The sequence below is a fragment of the Eptesicus fuscus genome, chromosome 20, assembly GCF_027574615.1.
Source record: "Eptesicus fuscus isolate TK198812 chromosome 20, DD_ASM_mEF_20220401, whole genome shotgun sequence".
Lineage (NCBI taxonomy): Eukaryota > Metazoa > Chordata > Mammalia > Chiroptera > Vespertilionidae > Eptesicus > Eptesicus fuscus.
The window spans coordinates 48,006,206-48,018,418 of NC_072492.1; the positions used below are offsets into that span (position 1 = coordinate 48,006,206).

The window sequence follows — 12,213 nt, forward strand, 5'->3', positions numbered from 1 at the left end:
AGGCAGGCAGGCCACAGCAGCAGGACCAAGGAGAGAGAGGGAGGGTTGTCGCCAGGCCTGGCTACCAAACCCACCTCCAGCCCCCGGAGGCCCCAGAGCAGGGAGCTGGCTCTGCAGCGCCACCTGGGGGCTGGAGGGGAGCTGCGGCTGGAAGGTGACCCCAGGCCCCAGAAGAAATCACAGGCGCATCAACCATTGGCTCTCTGTTGCAGCTGTTTTATTTTCAGCACATTCTGGACCTGGTGACCCACACAGTCCAGCAGGAGAGGTGGGAGGGGGGAGCGAGGTCAGCCTGCACCTGCACCCGGCCCTAACTGAGGCTATCTCCTCGCCGAGAGTTAACCCACGCTGGCAAGGGTGACCTTCTGGCAGGAGGGAGTGCTCATTGGTCCCTGGAAGAGGCAGCCAAGGCCCTGGGCCAGGGCGGGCAGGGGGTGCAGCTGTGTGCAGAGTCCTGCCCAGACCGACCCTGGCCCCTCTCCTCTGCACGGCACCGCCTCCCTGCCGGGCTGGGATCTGGGCTCAGCGCCCCAGCAGCCGAAGCATCTCCTGAGGATCCAGCAGCTTCTCCCTGGGCTTCCCAGTACCCTGGCCCCGGGACACCTCCTTGGCATCCAGCTTCTCCCAGTCCGAGAAAGAGATGGGCTGGACCCCTGAGGCAGAGGGAAGTGAGTCACTGCCCCGCCTCTCCCTCCATCCCAGCCCAGAGCACCCCCTCCCAACGGGAAGGCCCAGGCCGCCCACCTCCCTCCCAGCGGTTCACCAGGGGCCCAGACCTCGGCTGCTGAGCAGGGCCTTGATGGCCGCATAGCCAGGCCTGGGGCCGCCCGGCAGCAGCCCGGCCTTCAGGTCTTGCAGCAGGGTCTGGCTGGTGAGGAAGCTGTCGGTCATGGTGGTGGCGATGACGCCCGTGGGGCCCCGCTTCACCCAGCCGCTGCAGTAGAGGCCTGGGGGGAGGGGGGATAACGAAGGGCTAAAGCAAGGGCCGGTGGCTGGACACTTGTGTGCACATATGTCCAACACCCCAAGTCCTCCCAGCAGCCCCAGCAGGTGGGCCCGCTGTGGCCACAGCCCCATCTCCCCGGATTCTGCTGAACCTGTTTACCGTACCCTCTCCCCTTACACCTGTTTCCCTGCGGGGAGGAACTGGGTGTTGCCCGCCTCCAGTTTCAGCAGGCCCTTCGTAAACTCCTACCGAAGGAACAGACAGGTGTGTGGCTAATTAATCCGAATGGAAGCCCCTGGACAGGGGCTGCTTCTTAATTTCCAAACCCAGCACGGAGTGCAGGGCCTCGCCCCGACAGGCCTCCCTCAGGAGATGGAACAACTTAAGAGCACACATAGGTGGGCATCGAGCTAGACGGGGAGCTCCCCTAGGGCCGGGAGGAGGAGCCGCTGATCCCAGGGCCCAGACCCCCGGGCCTGGCTCAGAGCCCTTTCCCAGTGCGTGTCCCTGGATGAATGAATGAATGAATGAATGTGAACGGCCCAGGAGACAGCAGCCTCCCTGTCCCCCGCCATAGTGTGGTGCCTAGCCTTCTTGCACCCTCTCACCTGGCACATCCACAACCCGGCCCTCCGTATTGGGGATGACCCCAAGTTTGGGGTCAAAGGGCACACTGGGGTCAATGGGGCGGCTCTTATACCCAACGCTGCTCAGCACCAGCCCACAAGGGAGGTCCTCCGTGTCGCCAGTGGGCACTGCCCAGGCGGTCTCACCGACACCCTGTTGGGGAGAGTGTGGGCAACACCCGGCTGAGGTGAGGAGACCTGAGAACAGGGGTGTCTTGGGGTAACGGAAACTCACCTCCAGTCTGGTGACCGCCAGGCGGATGCCTGCCACCCGCTGCCTGTCCGGTGAGGGCAGCACCTGCTGGGGGCTGCGGAAAAAACGGAGGCCCCAGGCTCGGGAGGCCACTGCCCGGCGGGCAGCCTCCTCCCCTTCTGGCTTCTCGGTGGCCGTTCGCAGCAGCAGCTCCGTCAGCCGCTTCCTCGGGCGGGGCATCTCTGTCAGCAGCACAGAGCACCTCAGGGCTGTCCCCGGGTACACCCTCTCCCCAGATGCCCTCCCCAAGCCCTTGCTGACCTAGACCATCCCCTCCCTGGTGAGCTGGGGGTCCAGGCCAGGGCCCTCACCCTTCATTCTGTCCTGGAGGCCCAAGAAATCCGCAGGATCCAAAATGGGTCGGGTTCCTGGTAACTGAATCATCTCTCGAAGCTCCTTGGGGGTGGGGGTGGGAAGTGGTGAGGAGGTCAGCCCCAGAGCACTATCCACTCCTGAGCACACCCCAGAGCCCAGGCCAGGTAGGGGATACCCTCCCCCCCTCCCCGTCTGGCTCCCCTCTTCGACCCCGGGCAGCAGCATTCCAAAGGGCTCTGCCCTGCTCCCCCTCCCAAGGGAACACCATCCTTTTAGGGCCCAGACCCCTCTCTCTCTGGCCCCAGCACCTTAACGGTGAAAGCTACTTGCAGGGGTCCACGTCGGCCCACTATCCACACCGTCTTCACCCGGCTCTGCCTCAGTATCCCCAGGGAAGCCTCCGTGATGTCCGTTTTCTGGCACAAAAGAAGGGCCTTAAATTCATCCAACACTAAGCCTCTCCACTTCATCACGTCCCTATCCAGAGCCTGAGAGAGGGGACAGCTGGAAAGTGGAAAGTGTACCTCTGCCCCCACCTGGTGGCCGTATGGAGCACTGCCGCCAATTCTGCAAATGGCTCAAACTAGTAGCAAACCGATGCATGCTCTCACTCAACAAGTTTACCATGTGCAGGGCACCATGCAAGGGGCAGGGGGAGGGAGGTGCTAATGGTGCACAAAAGAGACATGGTGCCGGCCCTCACAGAGCTTCTGCTCTGACGGAAGAAGAGATGCTTATCAAATACTCACTGATGAAAAATGTAAAATGAAAGCGGTCACACAGTAGACAATTCTATGAGAGGGAGCATAAGGCTTCCTGAAGGGACAATTGAGCAAGAACTAAAAGATGGACCAGCAGGAGGTGAGCTGAGAGGGTTCCTAGCGGGGGAGGGGGGGGTATGTGCAAAGGTCCTGAGGCACACCGGACACTTTTTTTTTTTTTAAGGCCCATGTAGCTAGAGCTGAAAGTAAAGGAGAAGCTGCATGAGAGGAAGCTCCCAGCTGCCTTTCAGGAGGCCGCTGCCTGACACCAAGGGGAAAGAGGCACTGAGCCCAGCGTGGAGGGATGAGCCCTGAGCCCGCAGCAGGGGCTTCCTCTCAGCATGGCCTCCCCTGCCTCTCCCGCCCCTAACCTGCCCACTCACCTCCAGCTGCTCAGGTGGGGTCAGCAGGATCCGGGCCACGTCCAGAGCCACATTACCCTGCCCCAGAATCACAGCCGTGTCGCAGCTCAGGTCCGGTGCCAGCTGGAGGGGAGAGGTCTGGATAGGGTGTCCCTAGCCTTGGCTCTAGTTGAGCTCCCCCACCCTGGAGAAATCCACACCATCTGAGCCTCCACTCAGGCCTCCCACCCCACCTGGCCCCACGCTTCTCTTCCACGGTTGACCTCCCACCTCACCAGCCTCATGTCTCTCCTCTCATCTCCCGGGAGCCTTCCAGTCCTCGACCCTGGCTCCTTCTTCCCCCAGCTCCGGCATCTAAGAGCTGCCCCTGCCCCGGCTGAGAGGCAGCAAGAGTGCTCCCCAACTCACCTCCCGGTTCTCAGGAAGTCCATTGTACCAGCCCACAAAGGCCCGGGCCGAGAACACGCCAGGCAGCTCCTCACCAGGGATTTCCAGGGCCCGATGGTCCTCTGCTCCGTAGCTCTGAGGAAAGACCCAGGGCCCTCAGCGCCAGCCACGGGGCCAGACAGCCCACCAGCCTCCTCGGCTTCCTCCTTGGCCCCCCGCCCAGGGCCTCACCCTCTGCCTTCCACCCCTCAGCCTCCGCCTCCTGCTGCTGCCCTGCCCCTGGCCCCCTCCCCCGCCACGTGCACTCACCAGCACCACAGCGTGGTAGGCCCCCCGCAGTTCTGGCACGGTCACGTCCCTGCCCACAACCACGTTGCCGTGGAAGGCGCAGCGGTCAGAGCGGGCCGTCTGGGTAAAGGTGTGGATGACATTCTGCCAGGCCCCGGATGGGAAGGGTTAGAGGATGTGGCAGCTCCAGGGACCATGCTTGTGCCACCCTCGCCCCACAATGTCCCCAGGATGGGATCTCGGTGGCATCTACAGGGTCTGGGGTCATTCCATGCGGCCAGGGGGCTTCCCTCCCCTCCTCGCCTTGACCAACGTCTCCAAACCTGCCCTCCGTGCCCAGAGAGACCCACCTTCACCTCGGGGTGGTCGGGCGCCACGCCAAAGCGCACCAGGCCGAAGGGCACCAGCTGCTTTTCGTAGATGTCCACGCGGGCCTGGGCGTGGTGCTGCGGGAGGGCGGCAGGTGGTGGGCCGGGGAGGCTGGGTCCCTCGGGTCCCCCCTTCCCAGACAGAGCAGTGGGCAGAGGACACAAGGAGGCCCCTGACTCCCCATCTGCCTAGAGAGCCACACGAGAGGAATGGGCCGCCGAGGGGGACGGAGAACTCGGCCACAGGAAGGTGGTCAGTGTTCCCTCCGCTGCAGGGGGCCAGGGGAGCTGCCTCGCTCCCTGGTCAATGTTCCACGCGCCCCGCCTTAGAGCCTCGGCGCCCCGAGACATGCCCGGTCAGGCTGCAGGCCTGAGAGTCAGCCTTTGCAATGCCCGCCTTCGCTCTCGTCTCCCACCATCCTGTCGGAAAGGGGACCGAGCTGGGGCCTGGGGGGCTGAGGGAGAAAAAAGTGGCCCTCCTCTCGGTCTTGAAAAAAACACCTCGCTCACACGCTGGTTCCAGGGCACCTAGAGGGGCCGTGGGAGGGCACAGTGTTGGCGGTCAGGCACCCACCAGCCACGTGACTGGCAAGTCCAGGATCTGCCTGTCTCTGTGAGCCGGGACGGATACACCCCCGTCAGGGTGGTGGGGAAGCACCCTGGAGGTCAGGGCAGTGAGGGACTCTGGGCCTTAAGCAGGTTCGAAGTCAAGCCGTGTCCGAGGACACACTGCCTCGCACCCCATCCTGGCTCCTGCTGTAACGCTCCCGACTCAGCGGGACTCAGGCCAAAGGAGCTCCTGCCGCCAGGCACCCCCATCCCGACCGAGGCTGGTGCTCACCTCCTCACGTTTGCCCAAGTCCCCCTTTCCCTCCGCTCCATTGCCTGCACCAGTCCAGGTCGCCCACCGCCCGCCGCCCACCGCCCATCCGTGTTTCCTGACTCTCCCCGTCCGTGCCTGCCACGGGTGGCACCTGACCCACCTCCTCAAACCCCGCTGATGCGGCCCCCAGGGAGAGCTGGCTTTGGAGTCCAGAGCCACGGGGACCCCACCCCTCTTTGGCTCTCTACCTTCTCGGTACCACAGGACATCGCTCCTGGCCTGAGGCAAGGCCTGACGCACTCGGCCCAGGGCTTGACCGCGGTGAGTGTGCAACCCGCCCAAGCTAGCATTACTATTACTGTTGTTGTTGCCCGTCACGGCCTCGCCCATGAATCTTCCCTGGCTGCCCACTGCCACAGGTCAAAGTTCAAACTGCTGAGCCTGGCGGACACCTTATACAACCCGACTTTATCTCCCATTCTTCCTGGCTGTGGGTCCTTCCCTCTAGGTCACCCCTCTCTCTCCAAGGCCACCCTCATAAAGCTAAGTCCGCCGGACGTGTTAGCCTGCACGGCCGACCTCGACTCCCAGGGAGCCCTCTCCTCCCTAACCTTGAAGTTCCCTCCTATCCCTCCAGCTGTTCTTTCTCAATCCCCTCTTCCTCTGCCCCCCCTTCTTCTTCTTTTTTAAAATATATTTTTATTGAAGGGAGAGGAAGAGATAGAAACATCAATGATGAGGATCCATTGATCAGCTGCCTCCTGCACGCCCCTTACTGGGGATCGAGCCCACAACCCAGGCATATGCCCTTGACCGGAATTGAACCTGGGACCCTTCCGTCCACAGGCCAATGCTCTATCCACTGAGCCAAACCAGGTAGGGCATCCCCCTTCTTCTTTTTTATTTTTATCAAATCTGTCCCCTTCTAACAGAAACTTTCTCTGAGGTTCCTCTAATCCGGGACCCCCAGACCCCTCTAGGCACACATCCCCTGGGGAAGGTTCATCGGCTCCCACCTGTGACCTCAAATTCCGTGGACTTGATGATATTCCACTCTCTCCCTCCTGCCCAGAGCCCCCCACAAGCTCCAACCCTGAGAGCCCTGGACTCACCCCAGACACCTCAAACCCATAGGATCCCAACCCACTCCCTTTCCCCCAAACCTCTCCCCTCTGCTCCTGTCCTCCCTTCCATACATCCACCTGGAGCCCAGACCTGGGGCTCCTCCACTCTGTCCAGGGGGTTCCCCCACCCTCCCCTCCTCCTCCTCCCCACTGCCGCACAGCAGCCCCCCACTCCTCCCAGCCACCAGCCCTGCCTCCCCACCCCACTGTCTGCCCTGCAGGCAGAGAGAGCTCCAAATAAAAAACGGGGTGCTGGCAGTCCCTCCCCTAAACCCCTTCAGTGAAGGAACCACCGTAGCAGCGGGCACCAGATTGCCCGGGGTGTTTAAAACCATGGACTCCTGGGCTCCAGCCACAGCTTGATTAGGCCTGAGCTAGGCCCAGGAATGTGCATTTTAATACGGGACTGTGTGGAGGGAGAGGGGTGGGCAGCACCACGATAAGCAGTCTGAGTCCAAGCCTGGTTGGTGGCTTCCGAGCCCCAGGATCTGGGCCCACCTACCTCAGGCCTCACTATGGCTCCCCCTCCCTCCCACCACGGTCCAAGGTCTGGCAAAGTCTCAAGGGTAATGAGTAACCTTGGGGCCCTGCCCACCAAGGCCAATACTGTAAGCCTGGAGACCCTGACCTTTGGGGAAGGGGAGGGGAGTGCAGAGCAGGCTGAAAGAACAGCGTGGGGAGACTGGGGTCAAGGGTGAGGAGAGCACAAGGAAGTGGATAAAGTTCCAGAAGACCCTGAGAAGAGGGGGAGATGCAGGATATGGGGGGGGGGGCCGCGGGGAGCAGAGCAGAGACAGAGAAGAAAGGGAAGATGAGGGGCAGGATCAAGTCATCCTGCAGGTCTGCATCAGCTCCCTGGAGGGCTTGGCCAAGGAGGCATCGCCCACCATCTGCCACTGACCATCGACCATCACTCATGAGGCACAAACACTTCTCTCATAGCTGAGGCCTAGAGTGCGGAGCCCCGGATGCAGGTGACAAAGTATGTAGAAAGTGTCCTGTCTAGATGAGTCGGGAGCCCCTTCCCCATCAGGGATCCCAAAGGGTGGGGCTTGCCCCTGAGATTGGAGCAGCAAGTGAATGGGTGAGGGGACCAGGGGGGCGTGGCTTACCTTCAGCAGGTGTTGGGCAGTGTAGAAGCCAGCCGGGCCACTGCCCACCACACAGATCTGGGGCGTTTGCTCCTGCGTGGAGAGCTGCCGGCGGGAGCCTGGGGATGGGGGAGGGGAGGTCAGAACAACACGCCCTCTCACTCCCAAACCAACTTCAGTGTGAAACGCAAGGGGGGCGTCCCTCCTTTCCGTCAAAGCTTTGCTGTTTGTCGGGTTCCTTATTTCACCTGAGCCTCAAAGGCCGTGTCTTCACTCAGAACCCCACATTGCACCCATGAACTTACTATGTCGCAGAAGATGGCCTACTCAACAACCCCCCACCCACCCACCCCTGAAGTTGCGCTGCACAGTACTCCATTTTTCTTCGGGGTTTCCTACCCACCCAGCTAGAATAGCACATCCTTCCAGCGGACCCCGTATCATCCCACTCTCTCCCCGTGGATCTTCCCACAGTGCTCCAATGACCTCTCTAACCCTCCCCTCCATAGAACCTGCACTCCCCAATAGACCGCCTCATTCCTATCGACCCCTGTTTCGCCTCAGACTTCTCTCTTGCCCTACAGACCTCCATATCACCCTCATTCACCCCTTCTCCCACCTGTGGAGTCATGGTCTGCCCCTTTCACCTTTGTTGACCCTCGTCTCACCCTAGGCACCTCACCCCACAGGCTCCCATCTGCCCCGTACAGCACCCCATCTTGTCCCTGTGAGTGGACGCCTCCAGTCTCGCCCCCGGTCTCTTCTCTCGTCCCTCTCCAGCTCTGCCCCAGTCGGGCTCCAACCCCTCCACTTGGCGCTCGCAGGCCTTCCTCCCCGCGTTCCCGTCCAGTCCCAGGGGTGCCCCGCTCCTACTCGGAGTGCTCCCGGCGGGAGGCGGCCGGGTCCGAGGCCACGCCGACCAGTGCCACCAGCGCCAGCAGCGGGCAGCCATGGCTGGGACTTGCACTCAGCCTGCGGAACTGATGCCGATGACCGCCCCGCTCCGCGCCGGGCGCGGGCTTCGACCTGGCCCCGCCCCGCCCCCGCCTACAGGTGCCGCCCCGCCCCAAACCCCGCCTCCCACGCTCTGGGAAGGCACAGCGTCGCTGCTCCACCCCCATGCCGGAAGGAATCCCGCCCCCAAAGGAGAAGCCCGCCCTTGGATCCACCTCCTTCTGCTGAAGGCCCGCCCCCAAGACTTCCGGTCCCTGCGTGACTTAATAAATTGCTCCCCAATGTTCACACTCTCTCCCGTTATCTGAAGTCCGGAGCTAAAAAAGAGCAAATCCCCATCGCTCTTTCAATCCCTCTTGAAGAAGGCAACCAATTAGAGAGGAGTTTACTTAGCCTCTCGTCGCTGGCTGATGACGCAAAGCGCCTTTCCCTTTTGATAGGTACTTCCTGCCTGGCCGGTTTCCTGCTAGCCAATCACCAGTGGGCTCAAGCAAACCCGGAAGTCTCTTAAAAAGGGGCTCCGCCTGGAACCTGGCGGCCCTTTTCACTTATCAGGGTGCTATACAGTTGTGACCCCGCCAAGATGCCCACATAAGAACTGTCTAAATCTGCAGAGAATTTTTATAAAAATGTGTTTGAGCCAAAACTGATGATAATTGCCAGGAAGCAAGATCTCAGATGCTCCCGAGAGTAAGTTTTGCAGTTTCTTTTATGCATTTGAAATTAATAAGTAAGATTCTATGAAGGTGGGAGAAAGCAAGGTAGGGTTTGGACTACAGGATAGTTAACTAGATCATGTGCTCTCTTGAGGGTGCTTACAGCACAAAAACAATGGACAGGGCTGGCTTAAAAACCTTTTACTGAAGAAGCTATAGGCCTGGGGCATGACTGCCCACCAAGACTGCCCATTTAGAAATTTATGATCAAATCACCCTGTAGAACCCCTTTTTCATCCACAGAGATCTTGTCCTGCCTTGTCCCTTCCCTTTCCATAGGTGAGGAAATGGAACGAGCCATTTGCCCAGGTGCTGTGGACAGAGGTCTTGACCCTGTTCCAGGGCTGGAATAGTGTGCGGTGAGGAAGGCACTGGCCTCCAGTGCAGAATTTAAGCGAGTACCAAAAAACCACAGTGATCAACATAAATAATAATTTAATGCAACATTTTAAAAGAGCAAAATTAATGCAAAAAACAAAACACACACACACACACACACACACACACACACACACACACGGTGAGCAAAGTATATTTTTAAATGACAGGATCCGTGGTCCCATCGGACCCAGCAAGCCTAATACCAGCTTCAGCTTCCTTTTCCCCGAGGGCCCTCTTGTCAAACCCTTCCTTGGAGAACCTTCCCTGACCCATCCTCTCCCAAGCTGGTGTAGGGCCCCTTCTTGTCTTCTAACACTCGACCCATTATTACTTATTATATTGTCTTACTATTTTTAATTGAAGTATAACAAACAGAAAAGTGTACAAATCAGAAGTGTGCTGTTTGATGAATTATCACAAGATGTTATCATGTAACCACCACCCAGATCAAGAGTAGAACATGGCGAGCACCCCCAGAGCCCCTCGCGCCCCTTCTCATCACTTCCCCTCCCTCCTAATGTCCCGATTTCTGAGAAGCCGTTGCATTTTGTGCCTGTCCTCCTAGACAGGAGTGGGCAAACTATGGCTTGCAGACCAACCCCTACCCAACACCTGTTTTTGGTGGCCCTTTTCACTAAAAGCTAATGGCTTTTACTCTTTTTTTTTTTTTAACCCTCACCTAAGGATATTTTCTTCTCATTGATTTTTTTTTAGAGAGAGTGGAAGGGAGGGGAGGGGGAGACAATGAGAGGGAGAGACTGAAACATCAATGTGAAGGAAATACATCAATTGGCTGCCTCCCGCACAAGCTCCAGCGATCGAACCTGCCCTTGAACGGGAATTGAACCAGAGACCCTTCAGTGCGAGGGCCATGCTCTAACCACCGACCCAAACCGGCCAGGGCAGGTTTTTACATTCTTAAGTGTTTTGTGTGTGTTTTTTAACATAAAAAGTAATATTTTATGACATGTAAAAATTACACAAGTTCAAAATTTTTTATTAGAACACACTCATGCTCATTCTTTCCGTATGTCTATAGCTGTTTCACACTTTAATGGCACAAAAAATTTTGAGTATTTGTGACAGGGACCACATGGTCCACAAAGCCCGAAATATTTACTATCTGGTCCTTTCCAAAAAGTTTGTTAACTCCCACACTGGACTGTAAACTCCTGGAGATTGGGGCCCAGTCTCATTCACTCTTATATCCCCAGAGCTGCGCACAGTGCCTGGCACATAAAGGATGTTCATGAAGAGTTTGTCTTTTTATTATTATTATTATTATTATTATTAATCCTCACCTGAGGATGTTTTCCATTGATTTTTAGAGAGACTGGAAGGGAGGAGGGAAAGACAGAGAGAGAGAAACATCGATGTGAGAGAGACACATCAATTGGTTGCCTCCTGCATATGCCCGGACCACGGCTGGACCAGTGCCCTTAACCGAAATCAAACCTGTGACCCTTCGGTCTGCGGGCCGATGCTTTATCCACTGAGCCAAACCGGCTGGGGCAAGAGTTTGTCTTGATGATCAAACCCTTTGTTCTTTCCATGGGCGGAAGGGAAGGAGACGCAGGGCCAGATATCCTGAAAGCCCTCTGAGGCTCCCTCCCAGAGGCACTGTGTTTGGTGGGGAAGAGCAGGGAGGCTGGAGTTGGACACGTGGGTTCGAATCCTTCTCCCACCATTTACCAGCTGTATGACATTGAGAAATGTAATCCCTCCAAGACTGATCCTCACAACATGCCCCGTTGGGAAAAATAGAATCAAGTGCTTGTAGAGGTTAAAGTTAAACGGGATAGGTAAAAGTGTGCCTTAAGATAGTACCTAGGCCGCAGTTGTCGTTCAGCTCCCGGCCCAGAGAGGCAGCAAAACCAGCCATGGCTGACCTCAGGACCAGCTGCATTGAATAAGGACCCCCTGCCCTGATGCCCGCCACTCAATCCGTGGGGACCACAATCCGGAAAGGACACACCTGGAAGGCTGCTGAATATTCTATTAAGATCTTCCCCTGGGGCCTCCCCTAAAATCTCCGCCCTTAAAACCCTTAGGATGGAGGACCCAGTGCCTCTCCCTCCCCGGAGCCTTTCTCTTTCCCCTCCCCCGTCTCCCCTCCCCCTCACCCCCCCCCCCCCGCCGCTGCCCCCAGGCACCTCACCATTAGCTTCTCCACTCCCAGGCTCCAAGGGCCCTTCTTTTACCTCCATAACTCATTTCTTAAGCCCCTTTCTTCTAGGAATTACTTTTTCTACCTCTGTAATTTACCCAATAAATAAATGTTCTCTTACCAAAAAAAAAAAAAAAAAAGTGCCTTATGATTTAAATAGATGTCAGCTATCATCATCCTCATCAACATTATCTCCTCTGACAGGCCTGTGTAGATTAGGTCTTAGGTCACCGCAGAGCCCACTAAGGGCTTCGTTCCCTCCTGTCGCCGCCCCTCCCCTCACGAGCCCCATGCATCCCAGTCCACCTTCTCTGAGTAACAGAACATCGGGTCTCAGAATGAGCAAGTGGCTTGTTCCCAGGCGCCTGTGGTTCAGCCAAGTCTGCTCCAGGGCCTCCAGCTGCTGCCCAGGCCCCACTCAGGCCCCGATCAATAACCCTGAGTCATTGGTTATGTATTAGGATGGCTTTAATCATTAGCCAGGACTCGGCAATGGGGCCTTCTCTGACGCTGCATTTTTCACGTGGAGATTTGGCAGTTTGGTGAGTCGCACTCCTGGACCTGAAGGCCACTGCCAGCTACTAATGCCTTTCGAAGGAGCAGCAGGGAATTGCTGCGGCGCAGCGGGCTGGGGAGGCTGCCAAGCCTGCC

The 12,213-nt window shown here is 58.0% G+C and overlaps 1 protein-coding gene across 1 annotated transcript; it reads right to left on the bottom strand.

Moving 5' to 3' along the window:
* Positions 1-200: 200 nt before the first annotated feature.
* On the bottom strand, positions 201-8,364 carry FDXR (ferredoxin reductase). The gene is made up of 12 exons (XM_008155089.3): positions 8,218-8,364; positions 7,366-7,463; positions 4,289-4,384; positions 3,960-4,082; positions 3,672-3,785; positions 3,285-3,386; positions 2,449-2,556; positions 2,137-2,221; positions 1,808-2,007; positions 1,555-1,726; positions 777-947; positions 201-653 (listed from the first exon to the last, which is right to left on the bottom strand). The coding sequence occupies exons 1-12, from the start codon at positions 8,294-8,296 to the stop codon at positions 523-525; spliced, it is 1,479 nt and encodes a 492-aa protein (XP_008153311.1). The 5' UTR covers positions 8,297-8,364; the 3' UTR covers positions 201-522.
* Between the last annotated feature and the right edge of the window lie 3,849 nt (positions 8,365-12,213).